Raw genomic sequence first — 26,590 nt, forward strand, 5'->3', positions numbered from 1 at the left:
CAAAAAATACGGTATATACAGTGCTATTTTTCTAGCAAAAGAGGTGCCGGAACTCACCATGAATGCCTCCCTTGTTCTCTTAGAATAGGAACGCGGGTGGCACTGTGGTCTAAACCACTGAGCCTCTTGGGCTTGCCAATCGGAAGGTTGGCGGTTTGAATCCCCATGACAGGGATTTTTACCTTTTACCTTTCTCTTAGAATGGCAATGGCGCACACCTGAGAGGTGCCAGAACTATCTGAGAAAAAGGCCAAGGTTCACAAGACACCCATTAAAACATGACTCCATGCCAGCCTCAAATGGGAGGGCGTAAGAAGAGAAGAGAAACCAGGCCAGACCAAGCTAAGTGCCTTAGCACCACCGAAGCGGTCTCCCCAGGACGCAAAAAATGTTTAGGGGTACTCTCAGTTGGACTCAAGAAAATCACCATTTTATAGTTCAAATTGGGGAAAATAAATACAGTAAATGGACAAAAGTACGAAGAACATGCATTACTCATATTGAAATGCTGCCTCTCAATGAGACAAAACTTTCATCAGCAAAACACCACACATACACATTCCACACTGCTTCACACATTAAACGCCCGCTTCCCTCTGAGACTCAGGAAACGCCGGGAAAGGAAATGAAGCCGCCATCGGGAGTAGCAACGGAATTAACAATTCACCATGCTAGAGAAGAAACTAATTTTTAAAAAAACAAACAGTTTCTTATCCCGTTAGATTCACAAAATGTTTAGGGGTATGCGTACCCATGCGTCACCCCCAGAAAAAAAGCACTGGCAGTGTGTATGGAGGTCTTGGGCTGTCCAGATGACAAGACCCCCCCCCCCAGCCTCACTGATGTGGCCAAAGGAAAGCAGACCAAGACATTTGGCACCAACTTGGCTGCAGGACTTGTCGGATGGAAGGGACTTAGGGACTCCACTCCAGACTTGTGAAGGGTTTACTCTTTAGCCTTTCCTCTCCTGAAGATATCGCTGAAGGCAGCGGAGGTTAAGGGTCAGAGTTTTCCTTCTCCTAGATGGGCTCTGTCAGGAGCGCGTGCAGGAGCCGGGCGCTTTGACCAGTAGGGCTTCGCAGGACTGGGGCCTTCCTAAGTTTATTCTGGAGAGGCAAGGCACGGCTGTACAGGTGAGGCCGCTTGGTAACTCACTGCAGCTGGTGGCTAGAGCCGGGAAGGGATATAAGGTCAGCATTTCCCTTCGGCTCTTTGCCACAGCAACACGCTTCCTGCCTTGGGCTTCATGACTCTTTGCTGCTTGACCGTCAGACCCTTGACTTTGTGACTCCTTGTTTCTCAACCCTTGGACCCTTGACTTTGTGACTCCTTGCTTCTCGACCCTCGGACCCTTAACTTCGTGACTCCTTGCTTCTCGACCCTCGGACCCTTGACTTCGTGACTCCCTGCTTCCTGACCCTCGGACCCCTGGCTTCTGGACTCTCGTTCCTGCTCCCACCCTGCCATCTTGCCGCCGGTCCCAACGTCCTCAGCCAGGACTTCAATTGCCCGTAGACCGGACCGTGACAGGCTCCCTTTCCAGCTTGACAAGCCCCACCTGCCCCTCACTTCCCTTTAATTTACAGTTCTGTACAAAGAAATGCAGATCCCGGATGTGTTGCAGGATCTCTCCGCCCCACAGAAGGCAGGCCGCATACACTGAGCTGTTTAACCCTGTAGGTTCTCCTCACAACAGCATGTGCAGAAACCGCCTTCTTGACTAGTGCTCTCTTCTGCTCAATCCACCAGAGCCTGTCTTCGCAAGCGGGGGAAGCCCCTAACTCACTGAGAGTTTGAGACCCATTGGCTACCCTCACCTGGTTTAGCCGGCCAGTCAAAGCCGTTTCCTGGGGTGTGGCCATTGCTACACACTGACAGCTTCAAGGACCCATAAGTGAGAGCAGAGGGCAGGTTGGGGACCAAAGGTGGACAAATGGCAACGTGTTCCCCACCGGAGGTACAGCCTCCAACGTCCCATATACCATAATAAATTGGTTAAACCTTTAAGGTGCCACAAAGCTCCTTGCTGCTTTTGCTTCGGAAAACAGCTACTCCTCTAGAAATGGTAATGAAAAATAAGAACTTGTTAAGTGGCTAAATGAATTGGAATACGCTATGGATAGCTAAAGAAAACAACCAGTACCTTTTCTTTAAATTTTAAGGTGCATAAAAAGGCTCACTCCCACATAGATGAGTCACAGCGAGGCTCTTATTCTCCTGCAAATTCATGGCAGAGCCAGGAAGATGAAGGAAGCAACTTCTTGCTATAGATCCCGAATAGGTAAAGGTAAAGGGACCCCTGACCATTAGGTCCAGTCGTGGCTGACTCTGGGGTTGCGGCGCTCATCTCGCTTTATTGGCCAAGGGAGCCGGCGTACAGCTTCCGGGTCATGTGGCCAGCATGACTAAGCCGCTTCTGGTGAACCAGAGCAGCGCACGGAAACGCCGTTTACCTTCCCGCCGGATCAGTACCTATTTGTCTACTTGCACTCTGACGTGCTTTTGAACTGCTAGGTTGGCAGGAGCAGGGAGCTCACCCCGTCGCGGGGATTCGAACCGCCGACCTTCTGATCGGCAAGTCCTAGGCTCTGTGGTTTACCCACAGCGCCACCCACGTCCCTTTATATCCCGAATAATAAGGGGCAATTCCAGCCAGGGGATTCAAGATTCGGATAGTCTGCGGGCTTTAAACCACAGATCTAATTCCTGTGATCGAAACAGTTGAGGCTGTACCTGGAAACCAACGAGACAATCATTGACAAGACACAAGACAAGTGTGGCGGGCAACGGGGCACGGCTCAAGAGCAGAGCATGCAGAAGGGACCATTTTAAATCTTTTCTCCAGTTAAAAACATTGCAGAGCCAGCAAAGGCCTGTGTTGGTCCAAGGCATGGGTAGGCAAACTAAGGCCCGGGGGCTGGATCTGGCCCAATGGCCTTCTAAATCCGGCTCACGGATGGTCCGGGAATCAGTATGTTTTTACATGAGTAGAATGTGCGCTTTTATTTAAAATGCACCTCTGGGTTATTTGTGGGGCCTGCCTGGTGTTTTTACATGAGCAGAATGTGTGCTTTTATTTAAAATGCATCTCTGGGTTATTTGTGGGACATAGGAATTCATAGAATTATAGAGTTGGAAGAGACCACAAGGGCCATCGAGTCCAACCCCCTGCCAAGCAGGAAACACCATCAGAGCACTCCTGACATATGACAATTCGTTCATATTTTTTTTTTTCAAAATATAGTCTGGCCCCCCACAAGGTTTGAGGAACAGTGGACCTGGCCACCTGCTGAAAAAGTTTGCTGACCCCTGGACTCCAAGGCCTTGGGAGAGACCCCGTCCACCACTGAAAACACAATGCTGGTCTAGATGGAGCAATGAAAGTTCATCGGCAAATTTGCTTTCAAGGCAAGACGCCACCATAGAATCATAGAATCATAGAGTTGGAAGAGACCACAAGGGCCATCGAGTCCAACCCCCTGCCAAGCAGGAAACACCATCAGAGCACTCCTGACATATGGTTGTCAAGCCTCTGCTTAAAGACCTCCAAAGTAGGAGACTCCACCACACTCCTTGGCAGCAAATTCCACTGTCGAACAGCTCTTACTGTCAGGAAGTTCTTCCTAATGTTTAGGTGGAATCTTCTTTCTTGTAGTTTGGATCCATTGCTCCGTGTCCGCTTCTCTGGAGCAGCAGAAAACAACCTTTCTCCCTCCTCTATGTGACATCCTTTTATATATTTGAACATGGCTATCATATCACCCCTTAACCTCCTCTTCTCCAGGCTAAACATGCCCAGCTCCCTTAGCCGTTCCTCATAAGGCATCGTTTCCAGGCCTTTGACCATTTTGGTTGCCCTCCTCTGGACACGTTCCAGTTTGTCAGTGTCCTTCTTGAATTGTGGTGCCCAGAACTGGACACAGTACTCCAGGTGAGGTCTGACCAGAGCAGAATACAGTGGCACTATTACTTCCCTTGATCTAGATGCTATACTCCTATTGATGCAGCCCAGAATTGCATTGGCTTTTTTAGCTGCCGCGTCACACTGTTGGCTCATGTCAAGTTTGTGGTCAACCAAGACTCCTAGATCCTTTTCACATGTACTGCTCTCAAGCCAGGTGTCACCCATCTTGTATTTGTGCCTCTCATTTTTTTTGCCCAAGTGCAATACTTTACATTTCTCCCTGTTAAAATACATCTTGTTTGTTTTTGCCCAGTTCTCTAATCTGTCAAGGTCGTTTTGAAGTGCCGCGAAAGAGAGAAACCGGTTTCAAGCACAGCCAAGTTATTTTCTTTGTTCTTCTGCTGTTGTCACCTCTGCTGCTGCCATTCAGCTGATTACTCTAGGGGTGGCTTTTCCCACCGCGGCCAACGTGCTGCGTCTTGAACAACAAAGCCACATGACACATCCCAAACTTCCTCCTCCAAGAACGGCATAATAACCAGCTTTTATTCGCTCGTTTAGGGCACCGGTTGTCTGCTTTTTTCTTTCATGATAACCACACACTAAGCGCAACACGGTTTTAATAATACACACAGCCTCTAGAAATCTGGATTCAGGCATTCAAAGAAAAATCCATGCAGTGATAGAGAACCTTCACTAGTTTTTTAAAAAACACAACCACGTCAATATTATTTGGACTTATTTGGCTTCTACAGAGGCTTCTTACTGTTGCTACAAATCAAACACGTTATGAGGGAGGCAAAGGGAAAACGGACAAATATCGATGCTGCGGGGAAAACAGTGCTTGAACCACACAGCAAGAACCGGGACCGGCCCAACCTTGAGGCAAGGTGAGGCAATTGCCTCAGGCGGCAAGATCCTGGCCTTTGGCCTAGAATCAGTTTGATTCCCTCCCCCTCTTTCTTTTTCCTTTCTCCTCCTGTGAAGAGGCTGCATGCTAATGTTTTAATGTTGTATTTTAATCTTGTTTTTTAAATTGTATTTTAATCAACTTTTTATTATTGGTTGTTAGCCACACTGTGCGCGGTCTTGGCTGGGGAGGGCGGGGTATAAATAACATTTATTATTATTATTATTATTATTATTATTATTATTATTATTATTAAGATCCACTGGACCATAAAGAAGGCTGATTGCCGAAGAATTGATGCTTTTAAATTATGGTGCTGGAGGAGACTCTTGAGAGTCCCATGGACTGCTAGAAGATCAAACCTCTCCATTCTGAAGGAAATCAGTATTGAGTGCTCACTGGAAGGACAGATCCTGAAGCTGAGGCTCCAATACTCCCTGGAAAAGACCCTGATGTTGAGAAAGATGGAGGTCACAAGGAGAAGGGGACGACAGAGGACAAGATGGTTGGACAGTGTTCTCGAAGCTACCAGCATGAGTTTGACCAAACTGAGGGAGGCACTGGAAGACAGGAGTGCCTGGCATGCTCTGGTCCATGGGGTCATGAAGAGTCGGACACGACTAAACGACTAAACAACATTAAGATCCACAGGGGCAGCAGATCCCAATGTCAGTCTTTCTTCTCTCCCCTCCACCCTTGTTCCTGCTGTAGATCTTCCCTAGCAGAGAGGGGGGAACACCATTTTGGGGTCAACACCAGGTTCCAAAATGTATTGGGCCTGCCCTGGCCAGAACCATGAATTCGCATGGATTGAATAATGGAGCAGAAAACAGTTTCATGGATTCAGTCCTCTACACTGAAGAGCCCACAATGTGGCTTACATTTGCCATTACTTTGGGTACATGACATGAATTTCAGCCATTTTCTAGGCAGTTCACAAAGGCTGCAACCCTATACATGCAATTACCTGGTAATAAGTCCCACCGAACTCAGCAGGACTTATTTCCAAGTAGATTTATGCATAAGAGTACGCTGTAAATCAATAAGGCTTGCGTTTCTTTCCACTGCCCAGTACTTAATTTCTCTATTGATTTTTTTTAAAAAAAAAAAGCATTTCTGGCAGGTGTGAAGGTTGTTTGGTAGCCGAAAGAATTTCAGCAGCACGGGAAATTTTCCTTATTCCATAAAAAGCGCTAATGAAGTCCCAGGCCGAAAGCAGAGGATTCTGGAACAAAAAGCTTCAAATGAAATTTAAGAATAAAATGGACAGGAAGTGTCTTAATATTGCCTTTGACGGCATTACCTTGCAATAGAATGCAAGGTAGCCTCTCAGACATGTAATGCCACCGGAAGTCACACAAGTACTGATGATATTTAGTAAGTGGGAGCTTATCGGTGGCTAATAAATAACAGATCCTAAAGGACTCAGGTAGAAGGTCAACAACACTCACAACCACTTTGACCCATGGCTTACGTGCCACTACAGTGTGGAGCAACAGCAATCTATTCCCACCAATTGGTATTAGTGGGCACGTTTGTTATTCATCCATCCATCCATCTAAACACATTTATTCAAAAGTTACAATACAGCTTTGTCCACTGCCATAATACCACAGAGCGATCACGCCAATCCTCAATCCCACATCACTGCCATGTTGGCTTGCCAAATAGCCTTGATAGGAACCCAGCTACTTATCTGGTTTACTAGACGTTTTCAATTCATATATCCCCTCCACTCTGTAATGATGACGGCATTAAAATATCCCGTTCTGTGCTCAGAGATGGAAATGAGAAACTGTTCCTACCAAGGAGGACTGGCAGACAAAACAGATGGAAATGGCGGAACTTACTGGAAGAAAGGGACGCGGGTGGCGCTGTGGGTTAAACCACAGAGCCTAGGACTTGCCAATCAGAAGGTCGGCGGTTCGAATCCCCGCAACGGGGTGAGCTCCCGTTGCTCGGTCCCTGCTCCTGCCAACCTAGCAGTTCAAAAGCGCGTCAAAGTGCAAGTAGATAAATAGGTACCCCTCTGGCGGGAAGGTTAACGGCGTTTCCGTGCGCTGCTCTGGTTCACCAGAAGCGGCTTAGTCATGCTGGCCACATGACCCGGAAGCTGTACGCCGGCTCCCTTGACCAATAAGGCAAGATGAGCGCCGCAACCCCAGAGTCGGTCACGACTGGACCTAATGGTCAGGAGTCCCTTTACCTTTACTGGAAGAATGAGAAACCAAGAAGAAAAAGAAGAAGAAAAACATTATAGACTATTTGAAAAACTATTGCAAACAACTTAATTCATCAGCAGGATTAATATGAATCGAGCAGTGATATGTGTGTGTGTGTGTGTGTGTGTGTGTGTGTATGTGTGTAGTCTAAGGAGTAATCAATAAACAGAATTAATTGGGATCTGCAGTAGTAAAGGTGAAAGTATAAGAAACCACTGAGGGGGAGGAGGGAAGTAGAATCAATTAGTTGTATTTTAGTATATGTGTATTTGTGTGATTATTGTAAAACGAAAAATAAAATCATTCAAACACACACACACTGTTCTTCTTCAATAAAAGAGGGGGGGGGGAGACCAAACTGGAACACGTTCTACTATCCATGCTACATCAGCATAAACTAAAGGAGTCCTATGGCAAATTAAAATCTTAGTGGACGCGAGACATTCTAAAGCTGAAGTGGTTCAGTACTTCGCTTCAAGAAGGAAAAACCCGAAAGGTGCATATATGACCTGCAACAGGACTTTGCCCTCTCTGGAAATCTTATTCAAGCAACGCTTCTCTACGTTGGTACAGCATACGTTATCATTCGGCGTTAGCTTTCTGAAGGGCCTTGAATCCTTTCAGCAAGACATTTATTTTTATTTTCATTTTTAAAATGAATCACCAAGTGATTACCATAGTCTCTGCTCCAGCATCTTGTTTCTTTGCTGTGAAATATACCTGGCATCCTGGAAAGCTCTACCTGAGCAACTGAATGAGGTCACTCCTTTCTGCTAAGTCACACTGAAGCCACAGGGCACCTGTTTGGTCAATTTTAAGACCAGTAAGTAGCCTTGCGCAGTTGCCCAGTAACCACAGGGCATCTTTAATCTTTTCTGAAATTACTAATTCTGACATTGAGGAGCACCAAGCAGTTGACCACACAGCACGGCGGCCGAATCTGTGCCCACCCTGTCTAATGAGGGAGACTATTACAGGCCATTTCTTAAGGTTAATCTAGCCTGCCACATTCTTTCTCAACTGCATCAAGGAGTTGGTCCCTTACCTTTCCCGCCCCGACCTGGCCACAGTGATCCATGCGATGGTCACCTCCAGGCTTGACTACTGTAAGTCGCTGTACACTGGGCTGCCCTTGAAGCTGTCCCAGAAACTCCAGCGGGTACAGAATGCTGCAGTGAGGTTCCTCACGGGGTCTCTGCCATGGGAGCATATTCACCCAGTGCTTTTCCAGCTGCACTGGCTCCCGGTGGGTTACAGGGCCAGGTTTAAGGTGCTGGTTTTGACCTTTAAAGCCCTTCACGGCCTAGGACCCTCGTACCTACGGGACCGCCTCTCCCGGTATGCCCCACGGAGGACCTTAAGGTCCATAAATAGCAACACCCTAGTGGTCCCAGGCCCTAAGGAAGTTAGATTGGCTTCAACCAGAGCCCAGGGCCTTTTCAACTCTGGCTCCGGCCCGGTGGAACGCTCTGTCTCATGAGACCAGGGCCCTGCAGGATCTGATTTCTTTCTGCAGGGCCTGTAAGACAGAGTTGTTCCGCCTGGCCTTTGGCTTGGAGCCAGTTTGATTCCCTCTCCCTCTTTTTCCCCCCCTTTTCCTCCTGTGATGAGGCTGCATTTTAATGTTTTAATGTTGTATTTTAATCCTGTTGTATTCATTCAACTTGTTTTTTTTATTGCTTGTTAGCCGCCCTGAACCCAGCCTTGGCTGGGGAGGGCGGGGTATAAATAAAATTTATTGTTATTATTATTATTGTATCCACACAATTACTCACCTGGACAGTGCAGCTCCCAGGACGAAGGACGCATATTCCTTCACCAACGGCTCCGTGCTGTTCAGTCCATTAATCAAAAGCTGGAGACCACCAATGGAAAGCAAATCTTTTGCATTGTCCACCTATAAAATAAGTTGTTCCACATTCAAGCAACGATTTGTGCATTTACACGTAAGGGTGGGTGTTGATTTTTCTATTCAGAATTTACACACAAAGTACAACAATCATGATCAAAACCTGTTCCATTGACTTAAAAAAGATTAAAGGCAAAGCAAAAACCTCTTGCCTTGAATCGTATGATGCCGTCTCGCTACAGGAACATCATGTTCGAATTCTGAAGATACAATAATACAAGATACAAAGGGATCCAGAGTGTTGTTTTGCAGAATAACTCCTTTCATTTACTGAAAGAATCAATACCCAGCAACATCTAGCACTAGGGAAAGGGTGGGAGGTGATTTTTGCCCATTCCCCCTGCAATCCCCCACACTTCTAGAAGGTCTCTCAACTAGAAGCTGTGGGGGGAGCAGGGAGCAACAAAAAACCCCACCTTTACGCTACCATAAACTCCAGTAGAAGTTTCCTGTGAGCAGAGTTCCACTCAAAGGAACTCCGGACCCAATCCTGTTACAACCATCAAATACAGAAGGAATCACTGAAAACCAAAACATGGTTAGCTTACTGAAAGCTTCCTCTTACTGAAAGGAACAACGCTATCAAACAAAGATGAAAAATTATTTCTCTAGGAGACCATAGTCGGGAGCCTGAGTTCGATGTCTCTTACCAATACAAAATGTTTTCTATTTTAATTTAACAGGCAGGGTTAGAGAGTCAGAAATACTTGGGGACTGGCAATAAGCATTTGTATTATTGACTAGAAACTCATCAACCAGAACAAATGAGGTGGAAAGAGGACTTGAGATATTGATCGTAAGATGACTGAGCCGACAATGTGACACGCTAACTAAGGCTGGGCATTTTAGCCATGACAAATTCCGGCAGGCCTGTCTAAGAAGAACAGGGAGGGAGCGGTACTTTTCTCACACAGCACAGGAGAGGCCATATATGAACCACTGGGTCCAGATTGCTCAGGTTCAAGGTTGCATTCCAGCTATACAAAGTGCAAAGGAACAGAACTAAAATGATAGCTGGAGTTGAGAATTTATCATGGGCCGAGAACTTGGGTCAGTTCAGCATAGGAAAGGCCGATGGTAGGCTAGCAGTCTACAAAACCTACAAGAGGAATGAATGCACAAGGGAAATTTAAGCTAGGTTATGGCCTAGGCATGGGAAGCAGGTGGCGCTGTGGGTTAAACCACAGAGCCTAGGACTTGCCAATCAGAAGGTCGGCGGTTCGAATCCCCGCAACAGGGTGAGCTCCCGTTGCTCGGTCCCTGCTCCTGCCAACCTAGCAGTTCGAAAGCACGTCAAAGTGCAAGTAGATAAATAGGTACCGCTCTGGTGGGAAGGTAAACGGCGCTTCCGTGCGCTGCTCTGGTTCCCCAGAAGCGGCTTAGTCATGCTGGCCACATGACCCGGAAGCTGTACGCCGGCTCCCTCGGCCAATAAAGCGAGATGAGCACCGCAACTCCAGAGTCGGCCACGACTGGACCTAATGGTCAGGGGTCCCTTTGCCTTTACCTATGGCCTAGGCTAGGGTACAAGAATCAACAGAACCCTCTTTTGGTTTCCCTTTTCAAATTCCTCATATATTCTGCCTAAGGTACACCAGCGAAAATTCACTTTGCATTCTGCTCTCGGGGAAATTCTTGCAGCAGCACCAGCATTAACTCATACATGTTTACCTAGATTTAAGGCCCGTAGATTTTAGTGCAATTTGCTTTTGACTAAGCGCACTTAGGACTGAAGTCCTAAATGAACACTGCTCTGGAACACTTTCCTTTTGGGCAAACAAGGAACCCATGATTAATTTATAAAAGGGTGGATGCCAAAGCTCAGAGCAGCCTAAAAGCTGTGTACCACGTAAGCCAAAAGCGTCTCGTCGAGCCTAGGAGAATCCAGTGGCAACTTCACTTTCCACATTACTTTATGCGTCCCAGGTGATAAGCCCTGGCACTCAAAAACAAATAAATTACAACAATGAATTTTGGCACGCCCTGGCACAAATTAAAGACTCTTCATTGTTGCGTTCAATGAAGACTTGGCATCTAAAAATGTCGCGTTCCAAATGTTTACAATCCACTTACACAATTTCACACACAACAGTGTTTACACCCAAACGCTTACAACTGTGTTCATCTGTCTAGGTAAAATGCCTTGTGTGAAGAAGCTGGGAGCCACAATTCTGCAACATCTGGTACTGCAAGAAATCTATTTTTACGATTCCACATTCCCGGTACATTGCACACCAGCTGCCAATGTTTCTTTTAAAAAATCTTCTTACCTGATGAACGTAGTATTCGAGATCATGAAGTGCTGTTATTTTCTCCTCCAGCGTCGAAGTGGAACTGTTGAATTTGTTGATTAATTTAAACATAATTTCAAAGTCTGTTTCTAGCTGCAGGTTGAGCTCTCTGAACTCTTCCTTAAGTTTTTCAATGGGACGGAACCTTCTCCTGACATCTTCCTGATGAGCCTTGGAATCAAGGGGAAAACAAATCGAAATAGCACACACCAAAATTAAAACACCGCCAAAGTTAATTATTTTGTTTGTGTTTAGGTATATATGAGTAACCTCTGTTAACTCAGCAAAAAACATGTATAATTCTATGCATGCTGAAGATGCAACTAGATAATCTAAGGGACAAAACAAGATGGAAGATATGTGACTGGATCTTAGGTAAAGGTAAAGGGACCCCTGACCATTAGGTCCAGTCGTGACCGACTCTGGGGTTGCGGCGCTCATCTCGCTCTATTGGCCAAGAGAGCCGGCATACAGCTTCCGGGTCATGTGGCCCGCATGACTAAGCCGCTTCTGGCGAACCAGAGCAGCGCACAGAAACGCCGTTTACCTTCCCCGCCGGAGTGGTACCTATTTATCTACTTGCACTTTGACGTGCTTTCAAACTGCTAGGTTGGCAGGAGCAGGGACCGAGCAACGGGAGCTCACCCCGTCACAGGGATTCGAACCGCCGACCTTCTGATCAGCAAGTCCTAGGCTCTGTGGTTTAACCCACAGTGCCACCCACATCCCTGACTGGATCTTATGGTTGTTTTAAACTTAAAAGCAGCTGTGGGGAGGCAGGTTGCATTAATTCTTCTGACCTCCCACTGCTTCCCATTACTCTCTCCAAAGCTGCGCTCAGACCTATGGTCTACACCTTGCTCACAGGAGCTGAGCTGCAGTATTGCACAAGCCTCATCTGTCGCACTGCTCACATACGAGTAGACCGCGACTTAAACATTCAGCAGCACCTGCAACAGGTGATATTAAACATATGAATTACGGTAGTTTTAGGACTGGAGCCTCAAGAGAAGGAAAATGACTTTCTCCAAGTTCAAAGTCAAGCAGCTGCCAGAATGCAGTGAAAAGACAAGAACTGTGATTTGCAAACAGAAAGCAACACTCCTCATTATTTACTAATTATGTTTTCTTTAGATTCTATTTGCAGCTCTTACAAGATAGTTAATTAAAAATGCTTAACAGATTAGGTTACCCAACTGACATCAGAAAGGGAAATTAGGTGCTCTCCTGTGAAATCTCGTCCCTCACACACAGCTCCTGGAAATCAAACACGACAAGATGTCTTTTCCCTAAAAGCCGGCTGGGACTTCCTCCAAACTTTCACACACAAGGGGCTGGAGACTATTCCCAATACATTTTAACTGACAATTTCCAGTAACGTCATCTTTAACCCTAAGCATTCAGGGAATAATTGAGCTTCATATTAATGAGTATTAATGGGCCAAGGTGGAGGGGCTGCATTATAGCTTCCGAATTTTTGCTGATTTAAGAGCCTCTTCCTAAAATGAAAAAAAATATAAGGTTCAAGAGCCCCACTTAAAGAGCAAAAAAAACACCTTCCATGAGCCTACAGTACCTTTTGACGTCACAGCCAGGCCCCAAAGCATTGAAAAATGATAATGAATTCCTAAGGAACCAACTCTTAATTGGCAGCCGTGGCTCATTTTGCTAATGTTTTGTAGCAAGGGAACTGAAAAAATTAGACTCCATTCCCTAAGGCTGGGGGTGGGTGGGGATTTTTGGCATTCCTAGACACTGCTGAACTAAAACGCCCGTCTTCCATGGCCACTGACCATGCTGGCTGGAGCAGTTGCGAGTGAGGAGTCTCAACATCTTTTTCCATGTGTGGTGGACTTTCGGGAAATGATACATAATGAATTGAAGAAGATGGTGAGGAAGAAGTCATTCCCCAAAAAAGCCTAAAGCATTTCTTTTGGGAATAATAGGCACAGGGGTCCCCCCAAAATTGGTTAAGCTATTTAGGTTTGCTCCTACCGCAGCCAGAATTCTGTATGCACAGAAATGGAAAGAAGTTCCATCAAAAGAGGGATGGATTTTGAAATTATTGGACAATGTGGAGATGGCAAAAATAAGAGACAAAGAAGAAGAAAAGAATGGAGACCCTTTTTGGATTATCTGAGGAAAATATTATAGTAAAATGAAATCGCAGGCAGGACTTGAAATATAAGCAAAGGAATGAGATTGATAAAGGAATGTAATGTAGGATTTATGTTTTAGAGAAATATTACATTCATGGCAGCAGATTTGAATAGAAACATCATGGAAGTAAGAATGGGAACCTTAAGGGAATATTGTATTGAAATTGAATTGGTTAAATGTTTCAGAGCTAATAAAAAAAATATGAAAAAAGGAGTCTCAACAACATCTGGAGGACCAGAGGATAACCACTTCTGCTGTAGGTTGTTAAGTACCTCCCTCAGTTTATGAAGTCTAATAGGCTGACAAACCTAGACAGCATCTTAAAAAGCAGAGACATCACCTTGCCAACAAAGGTCCGTATAGTTAAAGCTATGGTTTTCCCAGTAGTGATGTATGGAAGTGAGAGCTGGACCATAAAGAAGGCTGATCGCCGAAGAATGGATGCTTTTGAATTATGGTGCTGGAGGAGACTCTTGAGAGTCCCATGGACTGCAAGAAGATCAAACCTCTCCATTCTGAAGGAAATCAGCCCTGAGTGCTCACTGGAAGGACAGATCCTGAAGCTGAGACTCCAATACTTTGGCCACCTCATGAGAAGAGAAGACTCCCTAGAAAAGACCCTGATGCTGGGAAAGATGGAGGGCACAAGGAGAAGGGGACAACAGAGGACGAGATGGTGGGACAGTGTTCTCGAAGCTACCAGCATGAGTTTGACCAAACTGCGGGAGGCAGTGGAAGACAGGAGTGCCTGGCGTGCTCTGGTCCATGGGGTCACGAAGAGTCGGACACGACTAAACGACTAAACAACAACAATAGGTTGAACTGGAGGCAGCCTATCAAAATGATGAAAAAAACCAGCACCTCTTGCCATGCAAACTGGAGTATTCCATCACTCAGGACTGGTTTTCTGGCAATTCATGGATAATTACTAGAAAGGTTAGGATATTCGACCAAGTAAAACAATGTCATCACTGTCTCTCTTAAGACCACTCTTATGATTTGCCTCAAGTGCAGCGTTAGAAACTCACGATACACAAGCTAGATGCCAAATGGCTCTTTAAACCAAGGTTACAGTCACCAGAACAGAATATCTAGTTTATTTATTTAGTTTATTTATTTACTGTATACTGCCCTTTAACCGGAGGTCTCAGGGTGTTGCCGTTTTGGGGCAAAGTCTTATTTTTTCAAATGATGGACTGGCCGTGATTGATATCAGTTAAACATCTGCGCCAGAGTCCCACCAGCACCTTGGCAGGGAAACTGAAGCTTTGATGAGGGAAACGGAAAGCTCCCGGGAGAAAGCAGAGCATTTCCTGTTGCGGTTTGCTGCCCAAGTTTCTTTTCTTTTTCCCCCTAAATCCTCTTTAACTTATTCAGTTTTGTACACACTGCTTCCAGTTACCATCAAAGTGTTAGGGAGAAGGGCTGAACGAACATGTAAGGGTAAAGGGACCCCTGACCATTAGGTCCAGTCGTGGCGAACTCTGGGGTTGCGGCACTCATCTCACTTTATTGGCGGAGGGAGCCGGCGTACAGCTTCCGGGTCATGTGGCCAGCATGACTAAGCCACTTCTGGCGAACCAGAGCAGCGCATGGAAACGCCGTTTACCTTCCCGCCGGAGCGGTACCTATTTATCTACTTGCACTGGTGTGCTTTCGAACTGCTAGGTTGGAAGGAGCAGAGACCGAGCGACGGGAGCTCACCCCGTCACAGGGATTTGAACCGCCGGCCTACTGATCAGCAAGTCCTAGGCTCTGTGGTTTAACCCACAGCACCACCCATGTCCCAAACGATCATGTACGCGTGAGCTATTCCTACAACCGTCAAGGACAAGGGAAGGAAGGAAAGATAAGATAGTTGCTATGCCATGTGATTAAATCCATATAAGCTAGTAGAAGAAAGCACTGTCGCCTATGGACAGTATATAAGAATATAAATGCTTCCGCTTCTTCATATTTGGTCTGCCATCCCTCAACTACTTGCTGGCTGAGGTTGTGAAACGTCCTGTTTGAGTCTGGATTTTATTGGCCATCCAGGCTGAACCCACAGGGTATTGGGTTACTGAAGCCCAATATTTCCTCAATTCCACCACAGATTTTCACAAAACCAGAGCCAGGTAATGCATCTAAATGCGGAAGCCGGATTTGTTAATTAACGTGAGAGGGCCATTTGCTTCCCTCCATACCACACCTCGCTAGAAAAGAGAGAAAGCTGTAAAACACCCATGCTGCTACAAGATTTAATCTCTGCAACCAAAACAAAAAACTCTACACTTGCACTATATAAAACCCTACTCAACAGTAGAGACATCACCTTGCCAACATAGGTCCGTATAGTAAAAGCTATGGTTTTCCCAGTAGTGATGTATGGAAGTGAGAACTGGACCATAAAGAAGGCTGATCACCAAAGAATTGATGCTTTTGAATTATGGTGCTGGAGGAGACTCTTGAGAGTCCCATGGACTGCAAGAAGATCAAACCCATTGATTCTTAAGGAAATCAGCCCTGAGTGCTCACTGGAAGTACAGATCCTGAAGCTGAGGCTCCAATACTTTGGCCACCTCATGAGAAGAGAAGACTCCCTGGAAAAGACCCTGATGTTGGGAAAGATGGAGGGCACAAGGAGAAGGGGACGATAGAGGACGAGATGGTTGGAAAGTGTTCTCGAAGCTACCAGCATGAGTTTGACCAAACTGCGGGAGGCAGTGGAAGACAGAAGTACCTGGCGTGCTCTGGTCCATGGGGTCACGAAGAGTCGGACACGACTAAACAACTAAACAACAACACCACTCAACAGGAAGAAATATGATTTAGAATAGGATAGACAAAAATGGAGGGAAGCGTTAGGGGTACAGGTAACAAATGATATATGGGAGTCAAGTATAAAAACAGAAATAGCCTCTATGGATGTAAGACTAAGACTTATTCAACATAAAATAATATTCAGAGTCCACTGGACTCCAGCAAAACTATAAAACTATACCAGAAGAAAATAACAAGTGAAGACAACTGCTGGAGATGTGGAAGTAAAAATGCAAACTTAGTACATATGATGATTAACTGCCCGATGAGAAGATCATTTTGGTGCGAAGTGAGGATATTTATAGCAAGAGTAATAAAAAGAAATTGTTATTTAGGGGGGTTGAATTGAATTCTGAATTATATTCCAGAAACGTGGAAGATTTCAAGGGGTCAAAAAAAATATGGATGTACGGTGTTTATATTAGAAGTAAAAAAACTTGTTTTGATGAATTGGAAGAGCTGCAAAAAGATTCCATTGAGCACATGGATTGATAATATGGACAGATTAGCTACATACAAACAAACTGCATGTCGACGCAAAATAAGAATGGATAAATATGAAGAAATCTGGAAGGAATATTCAAGTGATAAGGCGGATAGTGGTGGGAAGTAGGGGGAGGAGAGAGAGGTGGGAAAATATTGTTAAAAAAGGTGTAGTCATAGGTATATCAGTGTATTCAAATCTGAATTGTCAAATTGTGTTATTGTTGTTATTATGGTTTTTGTTGTATGTGTCTTTTGCGGTTGTTGTTTGTATCGAAAAAATGATTAAATAAATTAAAAAAGAGAGACAGCTGTAAAACGAAAGCAGAAATTTTCAGGAGTCTGCTGAAACAAAAGGATTCTATGCTAGAAGCTTGAATTTCCCATTTCTTGCCAGGCAGCATAGTTTGACAAATCTCGTATGAAATTTCAAGTGGAAGCCCCGTATTTGCGGCAGATTTTTCGACTCCGAAATTCCATAGCAACTCTGCTTTGAGTTGAGTTTGCCTCAGAGTATAGGCTTCCCTCATCTATTTTCCCCCTTTTGAGCTAAGAACATAATAGCTATGCTTTCAGTGCTATGTTTCAACGCTATGTCGCATTTTCTCAGATACTACCTTTTGAGCCAGTGTATCATCTGTCTTCATGCTTTTCTTCATTTTAGACAAAGCCTTCTTGAGTTCTTGCGTTGTGAATGAACTCGGGTCGATATCTATGTGCCCCAGCCTTGCAGAAAACAAAAACATGCGTCACACAGATGAACAACTGATCCGCAGTGAGGAAGAAACAAATATTTGATGGGCGACCCAAATCCTGGCCTTGTTTATTACTTTATTTAGCACAGGACAGACAGCCCATGTTCGATCTTGCGTTCATTTACTACTGGGTTAATAATAATAATAATAATAATAATAATAATAATAATAATAATAAAAGCTGGAATTTGGCAATCCAAGTGCATAAATTGATAACACACTAAAACGTTTCTAAGTTCTAATTGCATCTCCCTAAAGCTCTTGTCTGGGAACAAATAAAATAGGTTAGTCACCTCCCCAAGGCAAAAGCCAGATGTTCACAGTCATGGAAGTCTTAATATTAAACTCTGACATAAACAAGCTCATTTTCAAATGTAACAGATAAACAATTTGGGGGGGGGGAGGAGACATATAAACCTACAAAAAGAAATATAAAACTGAAGAAGAGGGTTTTTAAAAAAAAATTGAGTGTATCCAAAACACCCACCCACCCTCACCCACACACGAAAACAAAGACCACCACAGCCAATCACAAGCAAACCATCACACCCTAGGCCAACCCCAACCTCTCTCACCACCAAAGGAACACAAGTGAACAACACAAGCAACGCTGACACCAAACTCTACATACATTAAACATAATAGAAACACCGCCACCCGACCCCACCCCATCCATCTTCCCTCTCTCCACCCCCTTTCTTTTTTCTTTTTTCTTTTCTTCTCCCCCTAATGCCTCAACAAATGAAACGGATTTGTAAAAATGTTAGATGAAAAAAAAATACGAGGCACTACACTTCTGTAAAACAAGAAAGTCCTGAATAAAATAGATATTAAAAAATAATAATTGAGTGTATGCTTTGCATGTATAAGGAAGCAAACATTCCAGTCCATCTTAGAAAACAAAATAATAATAATAATAATAATAATTTATTATTTATACCCCGCCCATCTGGCTGGGCTTCCCCAGCCACTCTGGGCGGCTTCCAAAAGAATATTAAAATACTATAATACATCAAACATTAAAAGCTTCCCGAATCAGGGCTGCCTTCAGATGTCTTCTAAAAGCTTGGTAGTTGTTGTTCTCTTTGACATCTGGTGGGAGGGTCACTATTTTGTAAATTTTGTTCCAGTGAACACACTCTTCAAAAAGGGGGGGGGGGGAGCTTCTAAAACAAATAATCAAAGTAAGGGAGTGTCCAAGGAAATTTGCATCAAGCAGACCACGCAGATCTGCCAGTCAAGTCTGCCGTTCCTCCTGCAGTTCCCTCTGCAATCTTTCATTTTGACTCTAAGATAATATTTCCATTTCCTGTCCATTATGTTGAAGGCACACTCTTCCTGGGACAGCTCAGTCGGCAGAGCGTGAGACCCTTGATCTCAGGGTCGTGCGTTCGAGCCCCACACGGGGTCAAAAGATTGCTGCATTTTACAGGGTTGGACTACATGACCCTCGTGGGTTATTCCAATGCTACAATTCTGTGATTTATATTTTACTTTCTTCTGGACAGTGCTGCCTTGGGTTACAGACGCTTCAGGTTACAGACGCTTCAGGTTACAGACTCCGCTAACCCAGAAATAGTACCTCGGGTTAAGAACTTTGCTTCAGGATGAGAACAGAAAACGGGCGGCGGCAGCAGGAGGCCCCATTAGCTAAAGTGGTGCTTCAGGTTAAGAACAGTTTCAGGTTAAGAACGAACCTCCGGAACAAATTAAGTTCTTAACCCGAGGTACCAGTGTAATATAATACCGGGACGCAGGTGGCGCTGTGGGTTAAACCACAGAGCCTAGGGCTTGCTGATCAGAAGGTTGGCGGTTCGAATCCCCGCGACGGGGTGAGCTCCCGTTGCTCAGTCCCTGCTTCTGCCCACCGGGCAGTTCACAAGCACGTCAAAGTGCAAATAGATAAACAGGTACCGCTCCGGCGGGAAGGTAAACGGCGTTTCCGTGAACTGCTCTAGTTCGCCAGAATCGGCTTAGTCCTGCTGGCCACATGACCCGGAAGCTGTACGCCAGCTCCCTCGACCAATAAAGCAACATGAGCGCCACAACCCCAGAGTCGGCCACAACTGGACCTAATGGTCAGGGGTCCCTTTAGCTTTACCGCTGTAATGTTTCATTCTGGGTTGTTTTATTGGATGTTTTCATGTAGGTTGAGAATTTCCACACACACCCTTAAAAATATAAATCGGTATAGAAATGAAATGAAAAATTATGATTTTTTAAAAAAGGAAGAAATCCATAAGTACAAGGGGTAGGCTGCTATCCGTATCCCGGATGCTTCTAAGCCTTGCCCCCATGTCTAAGCATGCAGCAGGCAATCAGAACCCCTCCCAGCACAGAATTCCACATCCCCTGCTCAGACACCCATACCCTACACAGGGATGGTGGAGAGGTGGGACGGGCAATTGGTGGCTGCCGCGAGCAGGAGATTGCCAGCGGCTTTTTTGCGGGTGATTGGTGGGTGTGGCAAGGTCCGATGGCTACTGGCAATTGGGCGGGTGATTGGCGCTTGCTTTCGGCGAACCTGCAGACAATTGGTGGCTTCATCGATGTCCATGCGATAGTCTGTGGTGGTCCTGTGGGTGAGCGATTTTTGGTAAAGGTAAAGGGACCCCTGACCATTAGGTCCAGTTGTGACCAACTCTGGGCTGCAGCGCTCATCTCGCTTTACTGGTCGAGGCAGCCGGCGTACAGCTTCCGGGTCATGTGGCCAGCATGACTAAGCCGCTTCTGGCGAACCAGAGCAGCACACGGAAACGCCGTTTACCTTCCCGCCGGAGCAGTACCTATTTATCTACTTGCACTTTGACGTGCTTTCGAACTGCTAGGTTGGCAGGAGCAGGGACCGAGCAACAGGAACTCACCCCGTCGCGGGGATTTGAACCGCCGACCTTCTGATCGGCAAGTCCTAGGCTCTGTGGTTTAACCCACAGCGCCACCCACGTCCCAATTTTCGGTAACCCCCCGCAAAAAATCACAACGAGTCCCGGCAATCATCCCCAGAAAAACGCTCTGCAATTGTGGGCAATCCCTCCAAAAAAACAGCTCAGCAACTCTGGGCAATCTCCCCCAAAAACTGCTCAACAACTCTGGGCAATTTCCCCCCATTTTTTCAATTTTGAGTCCGAAAAAAGAGATGGCATGTTATACAGTGGTGCCTCGCAAGACGAAATTAATTCGTTCCGCAAGTTTTTTCTTCTTGCGAGTTTTTCGTCTTGCGAAGCACGGTTTCCCATAGGAATGCATTGAAAATCAATTAATGCGTTCCTAGGGAAAACGCTTGCCAGGCTGGCGGTGCGGAGAAGGGCTTTTCTCCACACCGCAAGCCTTCAGGACAGGTACGGGAACAGAGGGGAAGGCGCGCAGCGCTTTCCCTCTGTTCCCGGGGCTTGCGTGGGAGGAGGGTTTTTCCTCCCCACCGCCAACATTCAGAACAGCATTCTGAATGTTGGCGGTGGGAAGGAAAACCCTCCTCCCACCCCAAGTCTTCAGGAAAGCCATCCGAAGCTGGGCGGCGGGAGAAGGTGTCCCCGCCCCCCCCGCCCGGCATCGGAGCTTCGTTCCGATGCCGGGCGGCGGGAGAAGGCGTTCCCCGCCCCGCCGCCCGGCATCGGAGCTTCATTCCGATGCCGGGCGGCGGGAGGAGGCGTTCCCCCCCCCCGCCCGGCATAGGAGATTCGTTCCGATGCCGGGCGGCGGGAGGAGGCGTTCCCCCCCCCCCGCCCGGCATTGGAGATTCGTTCCGATGCCGGGCGGCGGGAGGAGGCGTTCCCCCCCCGCCCGGCATCGGAGCTTCGTTCCGATGCCAGGCGGCGGGAGGAGGTCCGAGGACAGTGGGGAAGACGCGATGCGCTTCCCCGCTGTCCCGGAGATTTCCCTATGGGCTGTCGTCTTGCGAAGCAAGCCCATAGGTAAATTCGTTTTGCGAAGCGCCTCCAAAACGGAAAACCCTTTCGTCTAGCGGGTTTTCCGTCTTGCGAGGCGTTCGTCTTGCGGGGTACCACTGTATACGGAAAAATAAGGTAGTTCAGTGGCAGAGAAGCCATTCTGCAAGCTGCAGGAGCCAGACCCAATCCCCAGCGACTGGAAATAGGCTCCCACTGTGATCCCGGAGAGATGCTACAACAAGGAGGACTGATATTTCTGAACTATGCATGTGTCCTGATACATTGCTAATTTCAGAACTGTAAAGGCAATTTCCCTCGAGAAACAGCTTCTCAAATAAAGGATAGCGCTTCCCCCTATTCAGATCCCAACCCAAAGACATATCAATCTAGAAGTCGTATGCACAAATTCTCAAATGCATCCCAAAATAAGCACATCTTCAAAGCAGAAGGGAGGAGGGCAGGAGAGAAGCCTGTTTGTCATCCTAGATTATCACAAGCAAACCCGACTTCCCTCGTGGTAATTATACGATTAAGACTAAGGCGACACACGAACACCACCATCTGGCTTGTTTGTAATATCAATGAGCCCAAGCTCTTCTGTAATAAATTTCCCTTTGTCAGATGTATAGATGCACATATCTCATATTTCCCTTGGAGGAAGGGAGAGATCACTTCAAAAGGCGAGGCCTGCTGACAGTCAACCGTTTCGGCTGAAACTTAGAAAGAGCAAGATTTAAAAGAGTGAGTTTTCAAGAGGAAAGGGCTGAGGGCTGATGAATTGCTAATTCTATCTTCAGATTTCCCCCTGCAGTTCTTGAAATCTCTCTCTTCTGCCAGTTGTTTATATGAAGTTGACAATGTTGTCTCTTCTCTACTGATCAGTCCCACGATATTTGCCAAGCCTGAATGCCACCACAGCTCCCACCGGCTCATGAGAACTGGCTACCCAACAAAGGACAGGCGTTCTCAACATCCTGTAGCAAAATCCACAGTATTGACTTATTTTCCTAGTTTATGTCCTAATGCCTCTGTTTGTAAAGTTTCTTAACAAATTGTACAGTCATACCTCGGGTTGCAGGATGTGGGTGGCGCTGTGGGTTAAACCACAGAGCCCAGGACTTGCCGATCAGAAGGTCGGCGGTTCGAATCCCCGCGATGGGGTGAGCTCCCGTTGCTCAGTCCTTGCTCCTGCCAACCTAGCAGTTCGAAAGCACGTCAAAGTGCATGTAGATAAACAGGTACCGCTCCGGCGGGAAGGCAAACGGCGTTTCCGTGCGCTGTTCTGGTTCACCAGAAGAGGCTTAGTCATGCTGGCCACATGACCCGGAAGCTGTACGCCGGCTCCCTCGGCCAATAAAGCGAGATGAGTGCCGCAACCCCAGAGTCGGCCACGACTGGACCTAATGGTCAGGGGTCCCTTTACCTTTACTACCTCAGGTTACAGACGCTTCAGGTTGCGTTTTTTCAGGTTGCGGACCACCGAAACCCGGATGTACCACAACGGGTTACTTCCGGGTTTCGGCGGTCGCGCATGCGCAGAAGCACTAAATTGCGCATTGCGCATGCACAGATGTGCCGAGTCGCGCGGGTACACAGTCGCACTGCTGCAGGTTGCAGATGCTGCAGGGTGCGAACGTGCATCCAGCACGGATCCTGTTCGCAACCCAAGCATCCACTGTACTAGATCTCCTATCTATGGGTCTGGCTTGCGAGGAGCTGATTCAATTTCCCGCAATTCAAAAACTCCATTTGAGACAACATCCAGCTCCTAGCGAACCTCCTGCTCCTATCACATGGGATGGCATCCGAGTGCTGTCCCTCCACCGATAGAAGGTATCCCCCAGCAGAATGGAGAGGGGGGCCATTTTCGGTGGTTCCCCCTCCACTCTCTTCAAAAGTTGCTTCCGAGGGCGGAGGGATACTCTGTGGTGAACTGGAGGGGAGAGCTTAGGTGCAGAGGAAGAGTTGCCTAAAATTGGCCCCTTATCCATTTTGATATATTGCCATAATGAACTTGAAACGAGCCTTGAAGCCCATCCTTTGAGACACACCTAAAACATCTGCTAAGCAGATGAAGTTGAGCGTGAGACACCCCGTGTGGCTGCCAGAACATGTGAAAGTCTAAATAAAAAAATTCCTTCCAGTAGCACCTTAAAGACCAACTAAGTTAGTTCTTGGTATGAGCTTTCGTGTGCATGCACACTTCTTCAGATACACTGAAACAGAAGTTGCCAGACCCTTCTATATAGTGAGAAGGTGGGGAGGGGTATTACTCAGAAGGATGGTGGGAATGGGAGATTGGCAGATAGCTGAGATGAGCCTGTTGACGACTCTTAACGACTGTAGTAGGTCTTACAGGAAAAGGCAAGGAATAGACTGGAAAGAGAAGCTGCTGAATTGCAACTCATTACCAAACTTAAAACCATGGAGAGACCTGGTCTGAACAAAGACATTGGATTCTTATCTCATTATACATGACTAAGCCATTTATCACCTTCTCACCCCTTGCCTTTTCCTGTAAGACCTACTACAGTCGTTAAGAGTCGTCAACAGGCTCATCTCAGCTATCTGCCAATCTCCCATTCCCAGAGTGCCTCGCCAGAGTGGTGCATGCTCTAGTTATCTCCCGCTTGGACTACTGCAATACGCTCTACGTGGGGCTACCTTTGAAGGTGACCCGGAAACTACAACTAATCCAGTACACGGCAGCCAGACTGGTGATTGGGAGTGGCCGCCAAGACCACATAACACCAGTCCTGAGAGACCTACATTGGCTCCCAGTACGTTTCCGAGCACAATTCAACGTGTTGGTGCTGACCTTTAAAGCCCTAAACGGCCTCGGTCCAGTATATCTGAAGGAGCGTCTCCACCGCCATCGTTCCACCCGAACACTGAGGTCCAGCACCGAGGGCCTTCTGGCGGTTCCCTCATTGCGAGAAGCCAAGTTACAGGGAACTAGGCAGAGGGCCTTCTCGGTAGTGGCATCTGCCCTGTGGAACGCCCTCCCACCAGATGTCAAACAGAACAACAACTACCAGACTTCTAGAAGACATCTGAAGGCAGCCCTGTTTAGGGAAGCTTTTAATGTTTGATGTAATACAGTATTTTAATATTTTTTTGGAAGCCGCCCATAGTGGCTGGGGAAGCCCAGCCAAATGGGCAGGGTATAAATAATAAATTATTATTATTATTATTATTATTATTATTATTATTATTATTACTCCTGTCACGGGATTTCACCAAGAGAGGGCTAGACTGCTGCTGCTGTTGTGAAGATGCAGGAAGACTTAGATGGGAGAGAAAGGAACCCAGAGTTGGGACTCACACACCAACGATCCTGTCCACTGACAGAATGGAAGAATGGAGCAGCTCTGGGAAGCATCAGGGAACTGCGAAAAACAAGGCTGGAGGCCCCACAAACCACAATGTGTCACAGGTTGCCCACCTGACTCTATGGAAATCCCAAACCGTCCTCAAAGGACGACAGGGAAAACAGAAGTTCATTTGCTTTCTGCTTAGAAAAAGACGAGTTGCCTGAAGCTACCTTACCCTTTACTTTTTTGAGGGTCTTTCATGTCACTTTTCTTATTTTCATTATCTGGAAGCTTGGCTAATTTTTCTCCTGTCTGAAGATTTAATTGCACATGTAAGCCAGCAGGAACAGCCTGACCTGCAAATAATAATATAGATATATAAATTAGCACACATTTCTTCTTCTCAGTGTTTCATTTCAAGACCAACATTTTCTACCAAAATTATACAGCAAAAGGCAGCGAATTAGAAATCATGAAACATGACTGAAGTCAAAGTCAGTGAAACATGGGGTCACATCTACTTAATTAAGGAGGATTCTGAAAGCTTCTCTGTGTGAGGGAAACAAGCAGAAGGTTACTGATGTTTGGGTTATTCCTTCAAAGAAGCTGAGTACAGCTGGTTTAAACGGCTTCTCTTATCTCTTTCTGTCCAGGTCATGTTGACTGTAATAGTGAGGCCAGAAGGAATCCTGGGTTTCACTTTCTTTCTATCTCTTTTCGTTCTGGTGTGATGCTCCGTACATAGCGTTAAGATCTAAACTTATTATAAGTTTGTAAGGTAAAGGGACCCCTGACCATTAGGTCCAGTCGTGGCCGACTCTGGGGTTGCGGCGCTCATCTCGCTTTATTGACCGAGGGAGCCAGCGTACAGCTTCCGGGTCATGTGGCCAGCATGACTAAGCCGCTTCTGGGGAACCAGAACAGTGCACGGAAATGCCGTTTACCTTCCTGCTGGAGCGGTACCTATTTATCTACTTGCACTTTGACGTGCTTTCAAACTGCTAGGTGGGCAGGAGCAGGGACCGAGCAACGGGAGCTCACCCCGTCGCGGAGATTCGAACCGCCGACCTTTTGATCTGCAAGTCCTGGGCTCTGTGGTTTAACCCACAGCGCCATCCGCATCCCATTATAAGTTTGTACGTTTAAGTTAAGTCTGCTGCAACTGGATTTCTTAAGCACAATGTCAATCCTGAATGTTTTGGATTTGTGACCATTATGCTCATTTGTCTTCAGCAGTAAAGCTCTGTGGATGAAATGCCTCTGGTCTTTTTTTGGGGGGGGGGGGGGACTCCGCAATGTGTTTAAATTGTTACTCTGCTGACTATACATTGGAATCTACTCTGGATCAATATTGAGTAGAATTTCAATGACAACCTCTCCTTTGAGCCTTTTTTATTTTTTATTTTTTTTGAGGGGTGGGAGGACTTCTTAAATGGTCAATCCAGTTTCATTGCTAAGCAACTAGACCAGGCGTCCCCAGACTAAGGCCCGCAGGCCGGATAAGTCCTGAGGGACTCATTTATCCGGCCCACGGAGACCCCCGCCGCCTGCCGCCACCGCCCGCTTTTACTGGCGCGGCGCAGCTGCCCACTTCTGAGGAGCACTGGAAATAGCTTGTGCGCATGCATTGTTTCCGGTGCACATCCGGGTCGTAGGAGGCCCATGCACAAGCGCACAAGCTATTTCCGGTGCTCCTCCCACCTGGAAGTGCGCCGGAAATAGTGTGTGCGCACGAGTATGGACGCGCGCTCCCCTGCTCTCTGGTCCGCCACGCGATCGGCGCTGGAGACACCGGCCCGAGGCGCAATAAGTTTGCTGACCCCTGAACTAGACCCAGCCAGGTCTGATAAGTACAGTGGTACCTCGGGTTACATACGCTTCAGGTTACATACGCTTCAGGTTACAGACTCCGCTAACCCAGAAATAGTGCTTCAGGTTAAGAACTTTGCTTCA

General features: G+C 46.5%; 1 protein-coding gene across 2 annotated transcripts in view; it reads right to left on the minus strand.

Annotated features, from left to right (window-relative positions):
* SIL1 (SIL1 nucleotide exchange factor) overlaps positions 1-26,590 on the minus strand; it is a 62,707-nt gene that overhangs the window by 23,731 nt on the left and 12,386 nt on the right. For both annotated transcript variants that reach the window (XM_083493797.1, XM_083493798.1), the window contains 4 exons: positions 24,873-24,993; positions 17,299-17,407; positions 11,216-11,407; positions 8,812-8,933 (listed from right to left, as the gene is read on the minus strand). In XM_083493797.1, coding sequence (XP_083349923.1) covers positions 8,812-8,933; positions 11,216-11,407; positions 17,299-17,407; positions 24,873-24,993 — 544 coding nt within the window. The remainder of the gene's footprint in view (positions 1-8,811; positions 8,934-11,215; positions 11,408-17,298; positions 17,408-24,872; positions 24,994-26,590) is intronic.

This window comes from Podarcis liolepis, assembly GCF_965112155.1.
Source record: "Podarcis liolepis genome assembly, chromosome: 3".
Classification (NCBI taxonomy): Eukaryota; Metazoa; Chordata; class Lepidosauria; order Squamata; family Lacertidae; genus Podarcis; species Podarcis liolepis.